The 17,917-nt window shown below is 41.9% G+C and overlaps 1 protein-coding gene and 1 non-coding gene across 2 annotated transcripts; both read right to left on the bottom strand.

Annotated features, from left to right (window-relative positions):
• Nucleotides 1–3,151: 3,151 nt before the first annotated feature.
• On the bottom strand, nucleotides 3,152–10,642 carry LOC143276835 (uncharacterized). Its single transcript, XM_076581490.1, has 4 exons — nucleotides 10,573–10,642; nucleotides 6,562–6,755; nucleotides 4,023–4,223; nucleotides 3,152–3,185 (listed from the first exon to the last, which is right to left on the bottom strand). Exons 2-4 carry the CDS (start codon nucleotides 6,753–6,755, stop codon nucleotides 3,152–3,154), a joined length of 429 nt encoding a protein of 142 aa, XP_076437605.1. The 5' UTR covers nucleotides 10,573–10,642.
• A 527-nt stretch (nucleotides 10,643–11,169) lies between these two features.
• Nucleotides 11,170–11,241, bottom strand: Trnat-cgu (transfer RNA threonine (anticodon CGU)). The gene has a single exon. It is a non-coding gene; the product is annotated as a tRNA-Thr (tRNA).
• Nucleotides 11,242–17,917: the final 6,676 nt, after the last annotated feature.

The following is a 17,917-nucleotide window of genomic DNA, read 5'->3' as shown; positions in this document are numbered from 1 at the left end:
GTGTGTGTGTGTGTGTGTGTGTGTGTCTGTGTGTCTGTCTGAGTGTGTGTTCTACACAATACTAAATAATTTTTTTTAAAGTCTATATATAATTTGAAAAAAAAAAAATCCTCTGCAACTGCCACTAACTTGCCCCTCTCAAAAAAAAGAAAAAAGAAAGAAAGAAAGAAAGAAAAAGAAAGACAGAAAAAAATCGAAGAAAAAGACGCAAATTGTTGCTAAAACCGGCACTACCGCCCCCAGAAATGGGGAGTAGCAAAACCTACTGTTCGGCCAAAACATCTTCCAGTCACTCCAAACGGGGTGTGTGTGTGTGTGTGTGTGTGTGTGTGTGTGTGTGTGTGTGTGTGTGTGTGTGTGTGGAGGGGTCTGGGGGAGGGGGGGGGTGAGGAGGAGGAGAGACAGACAGACAGGCAGACAGAGAGACAGACAGGCAGACAGAGAGAGACAGAGAGAGAGAGAGTGACAGAGACAGACAAAGACAGAGACAGAGAGTGAGAGAGAGAGAGGAGAGAGACAGTGACAGAGAGAGAGACAGAGACAGAGACAGAGAGAGAGACAGTGACAGAGAGAGACAGAGAGAGAGAGACAGAAAGACAGAGAGAGAGAGAGAGTGACAGAGACAGAAGAAGACAGAGAGAGGCAGAGAGAGACAGAGACACAGAGACAGACACAACAGAGGAAGACAGAGAGAGGTAGAGAGAGACAGAGACACAGAGACAGACACACAGAGACAGACACAGACAGACAGAGACAGAGACACAGAGACAGACACAGACAGAGACAGACAGACAGAGACACAGCGAGAGAGAGAGGCAGAGAGACACACACAGACGACAGAGACAGACGCAGACAGAAGGGACATGTTTTAAACTCCTCAATCCTGACATTTCATTTCGCACAACACCTTTGCCCTCTAGTCTAACCACGGACACAACTCAACAGTTCAAGCCAAAGGGTAGGCAGGGTAAGTCGAAAATGTTACTGTTATTTTCTCTGTGTGTGTGTGTGTGTGTGTGTGACGTCATTTCATGGCAACCGGAAGGAGGAAGAGAGAGAAGGTCAAGGGAGAGGGGGGGTGGGGAGGTGAGGGAGAGGGGAAAGAACTAGGAAGACATGGGAGTCTCTCTCGCTTTCGCTGTCTCTCTCTCTCTCTCTCACACACACACACACACACAGAGGCACGCACGCGGGCGTACAGTCTCTCTCTCTCTCCATCTCTCCCTCACACAACACACATAATACTCTCTCTCTCTCTCTATGTTCTCTCTCACACACATACATGAACACACGCGGGCGTACAGTCTCTCTCTCTCCATCTCTCCCTCACACAACACACATAATACTCTCTCTCTCTCTCTATGTTCTCTCTCACACACACATACATGAACACACGCGGGCGTACAGTCTCTCTCTCTTTCATATATTCTCTTTCTCTCTCTCACATGTTCTCTCTTTCACACACACACACACACACACACGTGACACACACACACTCACATGATCGCAGGCGCACGCACACACACACACACAAACACACCCCTCGCCACCAAACACACACAAACCCTCACCCCCCCCCCCACCCGCACCCCCCCCCCCACACCCACAACATCAATTTTACCACCACTACACACATACACAACGGACAGAGTCCCCACACACACCACGAGCCACAGAGCTACATGAGCTGTCCGATGTATACAGTTATAGATAGATTATGCTCCCCCTCCCCATGGGTATAAGCTATCCATACCACCCTCTCAGATCTTATCACTGCTGTCTGACTGACTGAGTGCACATTATCTTGTGGCACACAGCTTCTGAGAGTCCGATACACACTTCATAGAATCACTCCCCCCCCTCCTCCTCCCCCTCCAACACACACATACATGTTCCTTCTACACGTTAACATGTACACACAACAACTTCTTAGGGTGTGTGTGTGTGTGTGTGTGTGTGTGTGTGTGTGTGTTAATTGTGATGAATGTGTGTGTGTGCTTTTATGTGTTGGTGCATGTGCGTGAATAATGTGTGTGCATGCACGCACAAATGTGTGTGCATGTGTTCACGATAAGAATTTATAATAAGAAAAAATACAAAGTAACACTGAACCTAGGTTTTACAAGAAAATGAAAAGATTAACACGGACTGAGTTTACAATCAGATAAGATCAATTCTGATACACTGGACAAGAAATGATGGTCTAGCACTTATTGAAACTGCATATTTATTCATTTATTTATTTATTAGTATTATTATTATTATTACTACCTTTTTTTCATATTATAATTATTATTTATTTATTTATCTATTTATGTATTTATTTACTTATTTATATATGCTTATCTATTATTTATCAACCTTTTTTTCCCTCAAGGCCTGACTAAGCGCGTTGGGCTACACGCCACTGGTCAGGCATCTGCTTGGCAGATGTGGTGTAGCGTATATGGATTTGTCCGAACGCAGTGACGCCTCCATGAGCTACTGAAACCGAAACTGAAACTGCCAAGAGAGATGAGATACAGATCTATATCAACATGGAGGAATGAAACTGATAATGAGACGAAGGATGAAGATGAAGATGAGCAACCAAAACAAAACACAGGGTGAAGATGTTGTGGAACACGAAGACATATGTATACACAGTAAAAATTTCACAAACTGCTCAAGACAGCAACACAGCACAAACACATAACACTGCAACATCACACACACACACACACACACACAAACACACACACACACACTCATACTATCTTCTGCAGATAACACACACCATAAATCACCACCCTAAACAAACAGCAAGACGTCAGACAATCTTTACATCACAAGTCATCACTCACACCTTTCGTATCATGACCACAATAACACAGACTGGATCATTAAAATACTCTTACCTTCAAAATCTGCCCAAGGAAAAATTGACAGGAAACACACATATAGCAATTTGATATCTATAGACTGATTTTTTTTTTTTTTTTTTTTTTTTTTTTTTTTTAAAATCACTGTATCCTACAGACAACAGCCAAGAGTGGTGACGTTTTAAAATTAAATTTCAACATACAGAATTCATTAATACACAACACTAAATGTTACGAGCTGAAGAACTGTTTCTTCACAGTAAGATTTTTTTTTTTCCCCATAACATCAATTACAGCACACGGTTGTCTTTCAGCATCTGCAGTCTGTAGAACACAGTAACTTTTTACCTTTCACACCATTCAGAAAGCAAAACTTTCAAGCACTGCCATTCCTCAGTATACAATAATTATTCATAAATTAAAAAAGCAAAACACAACAAACAAGAAACAAACAAACATTAACTTGATTTCATATCATATCACAAACCCGGTACATACGTCCATACGTAAGATAACATTTCAGAATGGCAACACGTCAAGCATTAACATTAATTTAATACAAAAAAAAAAAAAAAAAAAAATCTACAGTTTTACCTTCACAAGGTAAACATCCCCAGGCATCTCGGGCTCTCCTGATCCGATCCCACATTCTTAACATAACCTAACGTCGACAACACCTTCCCTACCGGGGCACAATGCAATGCATGGCCATCTTTCTCTCTCTGTGTGTCTGCTGTAGGGGATGATCCTGTATATCCTTTCCCTTTTTCCAAGCATGTAATTTAATAAAAAGGAAGCGAATAAATAGGATAAAAAAAAAACCACCTGAACGTCGTGAACACAACCTGGGCATCACGATGGTACATAAAACCAAGATCCTTCACCATACGGTCACTTTTCCTTTTTTTTTTTCTTTCGAAACAGCAAAATCACAGAAAAGAAATATATATACACCCCACACACTTCCATTACGATTAATTTGTAAACTGAAGATTAAAAATATAAGAAACATTTTACTGACTGGTTCAAAACTCTATAAAGACTACCATGAACGCTTTTTACAAGTCTAAAAAATTAACAAATAAAAACAAAACAAAACAAAAAAAACCAAAACAAACATGCCTGATCTACTGAAAACATAAAATAAATATACTGACCCACTCGCAAGACGATGACTTTTTCCTCCGTCGTCTCTGTCGGCGTTTCTCCTCGTCTCTCTGCCTCCTCTGACGTCTCCGGCGCCGACTGTTCTCCGAGCTCTCGCGACTGCAGCGTCGGCGGTCGTAGTCACTGGAGCGGTCTCTGTAGCGTGACGGTTCGAAGTACGGCTCATACAAGTCGTCGTAGAGTAGACGCGCCCGGCTGAAAATTATGTTTGTTATTATAGATTATATTAAACAAGGTTCGTAGAGAAAACGTACACGGCTGAAAATGATGATTGTTATTATAAATCATATCATACAAGTCGTCGTAGAGAAGACGCGCACAGCTGAAAATTATGATTGTTATTACAGATTATATCAAACAAGGTTCGTAGAGAAGACGTGCACGGCTGAAAATTATGTTTGTTATTACAGATTATATCAAACAAGGTTCGTAGAGAAGACGTGCACGGCTGAAAATTATAGATTATATTAAACAAGGTTCGTAGAGAAGACGCGCGTGGCTGAAAATTATGTTTGTTATTATAGATTATATTAAACAAGATTCGTAGAGAAGACGCTCACGGCTGAAAATTATGTTTGTTATTATAGATTATATCAAACAAGGTTCGTAGAGAAGACGCTCACGGCTGAAAATTATGTTTGTTATTATAGATTATATTAAACAAGGTTCGTAGAGAAGACGCTCACGGCTGAAAATTATGTTTGTTATTATAGATTATATTAAACAAGGTTCGTAGAGAAGACGCTCACGGCTGAAAATTATGTTTGTTATTATAGATTATATCAAACAAGGTTCGTAGAGAAGACGCGCACGGCTGAAAATTATGTTTGTTATTATAGATTATATCAAACAAGGTTCGTAGAGAAGATGCGCACGGCTGAAAATTATGTTTGTTATTACAGATTATATCAAACAAGATTCGTAGAGAAGATGTACACGGCTGAAAATGATGATTGTTATTAAGTTATTATCAATGACGTCTTCTTCTTCTTCATTCGTGGGCTGCAACTCCCACGTTCACTCATATACATACACAAACGGGCTTTTAGTCTAACCAGTATGACTGTTTTTACCCCGCCATGCAGGCATACTCTGTTTTCGGGGGTGTGCATGCTGGATATGTTCTTGTTTCCATAACCCACCAAATGATGACATGGATTACACTTACAGGATCTTTAACGTGCGTACTTGATCTTCTGCTTGCGTATACACACGAAGGGGGTTCAGGCACAAGCAGGTCTAATAACAATAATAATTATCATATTTATATAGTGCTGAATCTTGTGCAGAGACAAATCAAAGCACTTTCACACCAGTCATTCACACGCATGCACATATGTTGACCTGGGACAGTGGAAGATGAGAAAAATCTCCACCCTTTACCCACGGGATACTAATGATACTAAACAAGGATCGTAAAAGTCATCCTAGAGAAGACATACATGACTGAAAATTATGATTGTTATCCCCAATAATATCAAACAAGGCTCGTGTAAGTCATCGTAGAAAAGACGTGCATAGCTGAAAATCATTATTGTTATTATCAATGACATTTAACAAAGCTGATAGAAGTCGTTGTAGAGAAGACACGCATGGCTGAAAATGATGATTGTTATTATCAATGATATTATTAATCAAACAAGGCTCGCAGAAGTCATCGTAAGGCAGACATGCACTGGTGAAAATTTTGATTGTTATTATCAATAATATTAAGCAAAGCTCAAAGAATTTGTCGTAGAGAAGACGTGCACGGTTGAAAATTATCATTGTTATTAATATTATCAATAAATATCAAACGATAATAAAGAGTGGCAACTCTCTCCATTTACAAGGTACACGACTGCCAAGTCAATGCTGCGTATACTACTGAATCAGCTAACACGCAGGTAAATGAAGGGTAATTTGGAACAAACCCAGATGCTTCAGGAAAGAGGAAGCTCTGGGCTTGTCTTGATAGTATACCAATCATCTGACATGCGTGTAAACTGCAGCAATGACAGAAGAAATGTGCAAACACAAATCAGATTTTAGTCAAGACTGGCACAGCCTTTTTATTCCTGAATATGCAACACAATTGTGAATCGTATTACCTACTTTTGATTTCTCTGCCTAAGTGCACAGGACAGGAAAAAGACCCCTGCCAGTCTGACCAGTGGGTCATGGTATAGTATGTGTAATAAAAATGTTATCAAATTCAAAGGATATCACTTTTTAGAATAGCATGGAACTACTGAGTACCACGCAATCCAAATCAACATGATAAAACCATAGAAAGATTCAGAAAAATTATGTGCAACCAGTACAAGCATATATATATATATGTGTGTGTGTGTGTGTGTGTGTGTGTGTGTGTGCGTATATAGATTAGTGTGTTGTGCATGTCCATGCGTGTACACCTTCTCACACTGACTTAACACACACACGGATGTTCACAAAGTGGTGAAAACAAACGAGACATCTCACATAAAAGACTTTCTCTCTCTCACACGCACGCACACACACAAGCACACACACCAACAAGCGACAAACCAACCTTCCTCTAGGACTGGGAGACCGATATCGATCACGATGGTCGTAACGATCATCATGGTCATAACGATCGTAGTATCGCCCATCATAATAATCATCGTAGTAGCTTCTCCTGCCTCTCTTGATTCTGTTGTAGCGGTAGTCGTCGTCATAAGACCAGTCTCGGGCATAAGAACGCTTGCGATCTGAACGACGCATCTGAAATGACAGAATTCATTTCAAAACAAACTATGAGTATGACTAAAGCAGCACCATGCTATCAACACCTGACTCAAATCAAGGCATCTAAATCTAATTGAAACAACGACAATAACAAAGAAAAAGAAGTGCGGTGGGGAAATGCAGAGATTCATTCAAAATGAGAGTAAACCAGCTTCTAAAGACAATAAATAACAACCAATATTAACAGAAATAATAAGCAGATCTATGTATATTTATACATGTAATGCCAGGACTATATACTGTATTTTGTATTTGTATTTCTTTTTATCACAACAGATTTCTCTGTGTGAAATTTGGGCTGCTCTCCCCAAGGAGAGCGCGTCGCTACCCTACAGCGCCACCTTTTTTTTCATTTTTTTTCATGCGTGCAGTTTTTTGTGTGTTTTTTTTCATTTGTTTTTACTATCAAAGTGGATTTTTTCTACAGAATTTTGCCAGGAACAACCCTTTTGTTGCCATGGGTTCTTTTACGTGTGCTGAGTGCATGCTGCACACGGGACCTCGGTTTATCGTCTCATGCGAATGACTAGCATAGAGACCACCACTCAAGGTCCAGTGGAGGGGGAGAAAATAGGGGCGGTGCAAGTGAGTGAGTGAGTGAGTGAGTGAGTGAGTGAGTGAGTGTGTGTGTGTGTGTGTGTGTGTGTGTGTGTGTGTGTGTGTGTGTGTGTGTGTGCGTGCGTGCGCGCGTGCGTGTATGTACTGGTACTTTTGTTTGTAGTATCAACAAATTGTTGTAATTCATACAACTACAAGTAGTCGAGTGACTGGATTTGGATTTCACAGACCAGGATATAGTTCATTTTATAGGAGCTACACTTACACAAGTTACAGTAAACTACATACAAGGTTCATCATGACAATAAGGAATAAATCACATCATGCCACATGCACCCATACAGAGGCACAGCAGGCTAAGCTGCTGTCATTTCAATGTCATTGTCAGTAGATGTGTGAATGTGTGTCTTCATGTTTTACATTTATTTGCTTATTTATCATCATTGTTGTCTGTCTTATTTATTTATTTATTATCATTATTATTTTATTATTATTATTATCATTACTACTACCTTTTTTATATCATAATTATTATTTATTTATTTTATTTATTTATGTAAGCTTATCTATTATTTATTCACCTTTTTTTTTTTTCTCAAGGCCTGACTAAGCGCGTTGGGTTACGCTGCTGGTCAGGCATCTGCTTGGCAGATGTGGTGTAGCATATATGGATTTGTCCGAACGCAGTGACGCCTCGAGCTACTGAAACTGAAACTGTCAGTAGATGACAAGGAGAGCTGCCAATGGCAGGTGACTATGAGGCCATACGTGACGCAAATGTATCAAATAAGTACAAGTGATTGACATGCTTCAGTTGGCACAGTCAAATCATCTCTGCAGTCCTAGTGTCAGCAGTTTATAAAGACAGCTGTCAATGGCAGATCATAATGACAAGGCCACATATGATGTAAATCTATCAAACGACTGCCTATGAATGATTGGCACACTTCAGTCGGCATTGACTCAGTGATATCGCTGTAGTCCCAGTGCCAACAGTTCACATAGAGAGCTGTCCATATTGTTTGGTCAATTTGATATCTATAAGGCCACGTATGACATAAATCTATCAAATTTGTATTTGTATTTCTTTTTATCACAACAGATTTCTCTGTGTGAAATTCGGGCTGCTCTCCCCAGACAGAGCACGTCGCTATACTACAGCGCCACCCTTTTTTTTTTTCCTGCGTGCAGTTTTATTTGTTTTTCCTATCGAAGTGGATTTTTCTACAGATTTTTGCCAGGAACAACCCTTTTGTTGCCGTGGGTTCTTTTACGTGCGCTAAGTGCATGCTGCACAAGGCACCTCGGTTTATCGTCTCATCCGAATGACTAGCGTCCAGACCACCACTCAAGGTCTAGTGGAGGGGGAGAAAATATCGGCGGCTCAGCCGTGATTCGAACCAGCGTGCTCAGATTCTCTCGCTTCCTAGGCGGACGCGTTACCTCTAGACCATCACTCCACAAACATGACTGCATGTGAGTATGTTGAGTGAGTGGCATTCTTCAGTTGCCACAGTCACATTATTGTTGCAATCCCAGCGCCAACAGCCCATAAGAGAACTGTCAGTGTCAAGTCGCTGCTGGGCCACACATGATGAAAGTCAATCAAACAACTGCAAGTAAATGAGTGAAATAATTCTTCTTCTTTCCCTTCTCTACTGCCTTCATCATAGTGAAGATTCTGTAGATTATAAGGGGGGTTTGCCTGTTGTTTGATTCACTTGTGGTACATTTTACTGGGTCCGGGGGTGCTGGGGTGGATGGGGATGGATGGGGGGTGGGGAGCTGGGTGTGTGTGTGTGTGTGAGGGGTGGGGGGGTGGGGGTGGGGGGAAAAGGATCAGATTTGGGACTTGAAGCCTTCCAGGGTTGGGCTGAGGGCAACTGTCACTGTCACTGTATGGCTGCAGTCTCAATTCCAGCAGTTCATAAGGAGAGCCGTCAATGTTAGGTCACTATGACTATTGAGGTCAAACATTATGCAAATCTATCAAATAACTGCAAGTGAATGAGTGACACACTTCCTTCCTTCCTTCCATAAAGTGATCACAGTCAAGACCTGACTATTCTATCACTGAATAAAAGGGGGTCTGCGGAAGATATATTTAGGTCTACATAGGTTTCTTTAAAAAAGAAGAAAAAAAAGGGGTATATTCTGGTATTTAGATCCTGGAGACCATTGACACAAAAGGTGGCCTCCATAGCTCTCTGGGGCAAGGCGTTCCAAACCCGGATTGTACATGGGAGGAAACCCAGCCTGCCTATATCGAGTTTTGCAGAAGATTTGCTCCAGCTGTTCAGTGCGGGTGCATCGCTGCCATGGTGGTGGTGGTGATACCACTTCAGTTGTTACTGTCACGTTATCCCCAAGTCCCAGCACCAGCAGTTCGTAAGGACAGCTGTCAGTATTGCAAGGTCGCTATCAGGCCATACATGTAAATCTATCAAATGACTACATGAATGAGGGGCACACTTCAGTCAGTACTTTGACATTATTGCTGCAGTCCCAGTACCAGAGGTTCGTAAGGAGAGCTGTCAGTGTTGTCAGGTTGCTAGAACTTATAAGGCCACACATAACCTACCAAATGACTGCCAGTGAATGAGCTGTCATACTTCAGTCAGAACTGTGGCACTGTCACTAATTATGCCATGAAGTGATGAACTGTGTTTGGAATACTGCAGTGGTTTTCCTTCTCATCACTGATGCAAATGTCAACAACATATGAAAACAAACAAACAAATATGTTGTTGTATACGACTGATGGTGACAAGCCACCGTTATCTTCAAAAATACAAAATAGTCGATCTCATATACAGTCCTAGTCCTATTTTAGTGGAGTTGCAATGTATCTGAGGAAAAAAAAATCTTGGGGGCAAGTCAATCTGCGTAGTTCATGTACTGGATAGTCGATGAAGTTCCAGAGCTCATATTCCCAACCCTAAAATAGGGAGATTCCCACAAAACGAACCAATCTTGTATTGAAATTTCTATGAATTTATCATCTGGGAATCTAGAGGAACTACCCTGAGAACGAGTATTAGTTGATTATAAGAATAATTGCACAATGATCAGATTAAATGACCGATCGAGACAGTTACCCGCGAAGCCTAAACCGCGTGGTCACTTATCAGATTGATGGATTGGCCAAACGATTTCTCCGTTCTCATATCAACATATACATGAATAATCATGTGAAGGAGGTGAATAAATGAAAACAAATAAATACTTCTCACACCTTCTTCACAACTGCTGATTCACAAAAGTATCGATTATCACTGTCGTCTCATCAGGTTGGGAAAACGTAGGTGACAGGTTGTTGAACAGGAAGTCAAAGTTCATGTCGCCATGCCATAATCTCAAGGCTCTCGCGATTGGACAAATGTGGCCAATGAAAATAAATGACTGACGACGTGTGTTTCTGACAGAGTAATCTCCCCGATCTAGGGCCCACTTTTGTTTTTCCACAACATGAACGACGCACGCTCGATATTTACTGTCCAGTTTTTTTTTCAAACAGAGATCAACTTGTCCTTAAAACTATCACTGACACACACACACACACACACACACACATCACTGATCTTTTTTTTTTTATTGACCAGTGCACACACACTCGTACCATACACATCACACACACACACACACGCACCCATACACACACACACACACACACACACACACACACACACACACACATCCTGGCAAACGCGCGCACGCATGCAGTTTCGATGACCGTGACGGCAGTTATAGTAAAGGAAATGTCAAAGTATGCGACCAAATCAATATATACGCTTCACCGCGTAAAAAGCGTAAAAGAGAGAACGCAATTACTTACCCCGGCAGGGGATCGAACCCTGGATCTTCGGTTTACGAGACCGACGCCTTACTATTTGGCCACCGAGTCGGTTCAACGGCACACGTGTACGTATAAGCATGCAAACTCCACCCTTGCGGTTATTGCCTTTTGCCTCTCCAATTTCTCGTTCGAGTTTCTTCACTGAGTTTCATCAGTTTCAGTTTCAGTTTCAGTAGCTCAAGGAGGCGTCACTGCGTTCGGACAAACCATATACGCTACACCACATCTGCCAAGCAGATGCCTGACCAGCAGCGTAACCCAACGCGCTTAGTCAGGCCTTGAAGAAAAACAAAACAAAAAAAAAAACAAAAAAAAAAAACCAACAACAAAAAAAGAAAAAAAGAAACCACACAAAAAAAACACAAAAAAACAAACAAAAAAAAAAACCGGGGGAATAAATAATAGATAAGCTTGCATAAATAAATAAATAAATAAATAAATAAATAATAATTATAATATAGAAAAAGGTAGTAGTAATAATATTAGTAATACTAATAAAATGATAATAATAAAACATAAATAAATAAGGCAACAATGGTGATAAATAAGCAAATAAATGTAAAATATGAAGACACAGTTTCATCAATCATATCGAGTTGCCCGGCGGAACACACACACTGTTAATTCTCTGTCTTCCTTCCTTCCGTAGAGTGATCACAGTCAATACCTGACTATTCTATCACCAAATAAAAGGGGGTCTGCGGAAGACACATTTAGGTCTACATTGGTTTCTTAAAAAAAAAAAATAAAAAAAAAGAAGAAGAAAAAAAAAGGTATATTCTGGTATTTATATCCTGGAGACCATCGACACAAAGGTGTCGACTGAGATGGCCTCCACGTATACGGCTCTCTGAGGCAAGGCGTTCCAGTCCCGGATAGTACGTCAGTGGGAGGAAACCAGCCTAACTATATTTAGTTTTGCAAAATGAAATTTGCTCATCTGCTCCGCAGTGTTGGTGCGTCGTTGCCGTGGTGGTGGCCCCGGTGATACCAGTTTTTCTTTCAGTAAGTCCATGCTTTCATGTCCATGGTTGACATCAGTTCTCTATCGCCCGCCTCAGTTTCCGTCTACCCCACTGTGACCCATACCCTTCTTCTTCTTCTTCTTCTTCTACAGTGTTGAGGGCCCACAATCAAACTTGATGAGGAGATAGGAGGAGGAGGGTGGGTGAAGAAGGCACTGGAGAGGGGTGGTGGGTTAGGGCAGCAGGGTGATGGTGGGTGATGAGGGTGGAGGGGGGACTGCCGGGCAGTGGGGTGGGGGAGGGGTGTGAGGGAGTGGGGGGGTGGGGGGGGGTGAGGGGAGTCAGTCTAGTCTGAGGTTTTGGAGGCCCTTGACACAAACCCTTCGCATCCCCCCCCCTCTCCCCCCCCCCCCCCCCCCTCCCCATCCCCCCCGACCCAAATTAATTCACTCTCTAGATCCAGTTTCTGTATCTCTGGGCGGACTGATTATTTCTCTGGCTCTCTCTCTTTCTGTGTGTGTGTGTGTCAGTGTGTGTGTGTGTGTGTGTGTGTGTGTGTGTGTGTATCCAAGTCAGTGTTCTTTATTCGTCATTTCTGCTCAGTGGCGTTGGCCCGCGATCTCAGTCACGGACCAGCCTGAGGTGTATAGTTTGGACCTCGCCTCGGACTACTGCGATGAGCTGGACCGGTTCTGGCCCCCTAGCTGTCTCGATCTGTCCCTCACTCCCCGGTTGTGCGGTCCCGGGACGGCAGACCAGCCAGTCCGCACTGTCTGCCGCCTCGCCGGTATAAGTCGGTATACCCTGTAGCCAAGCCGGTATACCCGGTAGCCAAGCCAGTATACCAGGTAGCCATGCCGGTATACCCGCACTGTCTGCCAGTCCGGCAGGAAGTCGGGGAATGCTAGAAAAGTGCCGGCTGCTCAGTGCTGCCCCGTACCACCACCTCATCACGAGACAGACGGACCCAATAGTAGCCGAGTGGTTAAAGCGTTCAGTTGGACCAGTTCAGCGGCCAAGTTCAATCTGAGGGTCCCGGGTTCGAAGTCTCGGTGACGGCGCCTCAGTGGTGCCGGGGTCAGTAAAGGGTGGACATTTTTTCCGATCTTCAAGGTCAACATATAGATCTATATGTGCAGACCTGCTAGTGCCTTGAACCCGGCCCTTCCGAGTCGTGTCATTGTATACGGAAGCAGAAGATCATCATCATGTCAAATAGTACTGATGCACGTTAATGATCATGTAATCCACATGATGTCAGCGTTCGGTGGCAGGTTCAAGTTATGGAAACACTGACACTGAAGAACATGCCCAGCATGCACACCCCCGAAAGCGGAGTATGGCTGCCTACATGGCGGGGTGGAGATTTTTACGATCACCCAGGTCAACATATGTGCAGACCTGCTAGTGCCTGAACCCCCCTTCGTGTGTATATGCAAGCAGAAGATCAAATACGCATGTTAAAGATCCTGTAATTCATGTCAACGTTAACGCGTTTGGTGGGTTATGGAAACAAGAACATACCCAGCATGCACACCCCCGAAAACGGAGTATGGCTGCCTACATAGTGGGGAAAAAACGGTCATACACGTAAAAGCCCACTCGTGTGCATACGAGTGAACGCAGAAGAAGAAGAAGAAGAAGAGTTGTGGTGGTGGTGGCGGTGGTGCTGGTGGTCCGTAAATTCTGGTAACAGGTAAAAGCGTGTGTACATTTGTGTCATTCCTAGCAAGAACAAGAATGAGATCAGGATGAATTTACAGAGCTGTTGTAGCTTAGAACCATCACGCAAGACCATGGAGAGATGATGCTGTATTGACAGGACTGTTGTGGCTGAGAGAGTGGGAATGTTCTTGGGCAAGACACTCTCCACTATAATCAAATTCTAGCCCAAATAGTCGGAACAGCAGTTGCCTCCTCTGCTGTTCTGATGGTCATAGTCGGACACAACCGACTATCATATATATATATATATATATGTTGTGGTGGTGGTTATCGTAGATTCAGGTAACAGGAAAATGAGTGTAAATTGTGTAATTCTTTGCAAGACCGGATAGAGATGCCGATGGACTTACATAGCTTGGAAATGTCAGGCAAGACCAAGAAGCGATGATGACAAAATTGATGGAGCTGTTGTGATGGTACTGCTAGCCATAGCTTTTGTTAGGAAAATGAGCATATTTGTATTTGGAACTTTATTAGCAAGGCCAACAACTGAACAAGACCCAAAAGTCATGATGATGGTTCTGTTAGAACTTTGTGGTGGTGGTGGTCATTAGTTTGTATCTGGAAGAAGAGCTGTTTTGTTTGTATAATTGGTTCTAAGTCTGAATATGTGTGTGTGTGTGTGTGTGTGTGTGTGTGTGTGTGTGTGTGGTGTAAAATTTGGTGTATGCATCACATATTCATATGTGTCACTGTGTGTGTGTGTGTGTGTGTGTGTGTGTGTGTGCGTGTGCGCGCATGTGTGGTGTGTAAAATTTGGTGTATGCATCACATGTGCATATGTGTCACTGTGTGTGCAAAAACCATTTCCACTCTTATATGTAAGGTTGGTTTGGTTGTTTTTTTTAAGAAAATGTCATGGTAGGCATTTGCAGATTCATCTTGTATTTGTCTTAACCCACAGACATGCGTGCTCACACACACACACAGAGTAACAGACACACACACACACACACACACACACACACACACACACACACACACACACACACACACACACACACAGAGTAACTGAGTACATAAGTGAACTGGGAATAGGTGAGATAGGATCACACGTCAACTGATGGACGAATCAAGAATAGCTGATTTAGGGATCTTTTGGCAAAACTGGAACAGGTGTATTGGGGATAGGCGAAACTGGAATAGGTGTATTGGGTATAGGCGAAACTGAAACTGGAATAGGTGTATTGGGGATAGGCGAAACCGGAATAAGTGAATCGGGGACAGGTGAAACTGGAATTGGACAATCGGGGATTGGCAAAACTTGAATGGGACAATCAGGTATAGGTGAAACTGGAACAAGTGAATCTGGGATAGGCAAAACTTGAATGGGACAATCGGGTATAGGTGAAACAGAAACAAGTGAATCAGTGATAGGCAAAACAGGAACGGGCAAAACTGGAATGGATGAATCATGGATAGGCGAAACATGAATAAGTGAATGGAGGATAGAATGAAACAGGAACAAGTGAACTGGGGACAGGCAAAACTGTAATAGATGACTCTGGGATAGGCGAAACTTGAATGGGTGAAGTAGGAATAGGCAAACATGGAATGGGTACTTGCAAATAGGAGAAGCGGGAACGAGTTAATCGGGAATGATGAAACGGGACTAGGCGAAACTGGAACAGGCAAAACTGGAATAGGTGAATCAGGGACAGGCAAAGCTAGAATAAATGAATCAGGGATAGGCAAAACAGAAATAGGCAAAACTGGAATGGGTGAATCGCGGATAGGCGAAACGGGAACAAGTAATCGGGGATAGGCAAAACTGGGGTAAGTAAAGTGGGGGTAGGTTGAAACAGGAACAAGTGAATCTGGGATAGGCGAAACTGTAATAGATGAATCAGGGATAGGTGAAACTTGAATGGGTGAATTAAGAATAGGCAAAAATGGAATGGGTGAATCGCGAGTAGGCAAAACGGGAACGAGTTAATCGGGATAGGCAAAATTGGAATAGGCGAATCTGGAACAAATGAATTGGGATTGACGAAACTGGTACAGGTGAAACAGTGATAAGAGAAATGGGGATATTGGAAACTGGAACAGGCAAAACTGGAATAGGTGAATCGGGGATGGGGAAAAGTGGAAATAGGCGAAACTGGAATAGGTGAATCTGGGACAGGCGAAACTGGAATAGGCTAATTTAGGGTAGGCGAAACGGGGGTCGCCGAAACTGAACGACACCCAGCCAAAGCCAGTGTCACGGTTGTTTCCTGGCTTTCTTGTCTTGATCTGGATGGCTTCCCTTGTTGAAAGACCATCTCACTGATTTGCCAGACTGCAAAAAACGAGAGTGACAAACATCACTGCAGTATTTTCCTTGCATTATTTTATTTGAGTCCTTTCAGAACCTGGTACAACAACCATCACATACATCATGGATGACCAACAACTTAGCATCGACAATCATTATACAGTTCTTTAGAACGCTTTTAGAACCCGGTACGACAACAATCACATACATTTATCATGGATGACATATAATAGCTCAGCATCACAATCAATACAGTTACACACCAACATTCAACAACTGGCTGATACTCTACAGATAATGGACAACAAAAAGATGAAAAAAAAAAAAAAAAATCTTACTTGTAGACACAGTCTGGGAAAATACATATATATGTGTCTTAAAATTTCTGGAGCGAAAATCATAGGATATGAGAACATCATCATCTACTATTGACAGAAAAAAAAGAAAAAAACAAGAAAGTTTCACACGAATGAATGAGGCTTGTTTAAAATATTTGTAACAACCACCAAGGAATGCCCTTGCACACATGTAAACATAGATATTTCTCCTTTTTATTATTTTTTTTTAAATTTTTCCAGATTTGTGTGTGTGTGTGTGTGTGTGTGTGTGTGTGTGTGTGTGTGTGTGTGTGTTTCATGATAAAACAACATTAAAGTTAAAAGCCACATGCTTATACAGAAACGTCTTCTGTTCAGTAGCTGCAAAATATGTTGTTTCTTTTTTCTTTTCTTTTTTTTTTCTAAATTTTTATAAAATATGTTTTAATGTAAAGCAGCATTTATTACTGTCTGATCACTAAGAAGGACTGTACACTCTGTCTGTTATGGAATCAGATGACCAGATATTCCAGATAAGCTCACAACATCCATGTACTTTCACTGGGGAAAGAAAAATGCCAGTGAAGATCTGTACACCAACCACAACATTCACAACCTTTAAGACAACCCATATAGTTAAAAAAGAGAGCAACAAACAACAACATGACATCTGCAATATATTGTCACATACTGACCAATATCTGTTTCTTTGTAACCCATTCAACAACATGGCCCAAACAAACCTACCTTGTGAACCCAGGCATAACAAAACGAACAACACAGTAGTTGAAGACCCTTTATACAGGACATATAGGATCTTTAGTAGTAGTTGTAGTAGTAGTAGTTGTTGTTGAAATTTCTGCACATTTAGAAGTAAGTTTGCAATGTTCATTTCTTATGTTCTACAGCAGAGGATAAACCGCTTGCTTATTGATTTCAGAATAAACTATCCATATATATAAAATAAAATAAAAACACCTTGCAAATTACCCATCCTTTACACACACACACACACACACACACACACAGAAAGAGAGAGAGAAAAAACAAAACACCTGTTACTGATTTTGTACGCGAATTGTGAAATAAATTCACGATATTGTTATAAAGGGAGGTAATCGTCACCTGTACACCTCATTAGTTCTTTGAAGTAAACTGACAGTTTCCCCCCTTCCAAAATCCTACACAAGAAAACAATGACAAAGCAACGTACCACGTACATAACCAACGGTATTCACACACACACACACACACACACACACACACTTGTATTTCTCAGTTTTTATCACAACAGATTTCTCTGTGTGAAATTCGGGCTGCTCTCCCCAGGGAGAGTGCGTCGCTACACTACAGCGCCACCCATTTTGTTGTATTTTTTCCTGCGTGCAGTTTTATTTGTTTTTCCAATCGAAGTGGATTTTTCTACAGAATTTTGCCAGGAACAACCCTTTTGTTGCCGT

This window comes from Babylonia areolata, chromosome 33 (assembly GCF_041734735.1).
Source record: "Babylonia areolata isolate BAREFJ2019XMU chromosome 33, ASM4173473v1, whole genome shotgun sequence".
In the NCBI taxonomy this organism is placed as follows: Eukaryota; Metazoa; Mollusca; class Gastropoda; order Neogastropoda; family Buccinidae; genus Babylonia; species Babylonia areolata.
This window is presented reverse-complemented; position numbering and strand designations above follow the sequence as displayed.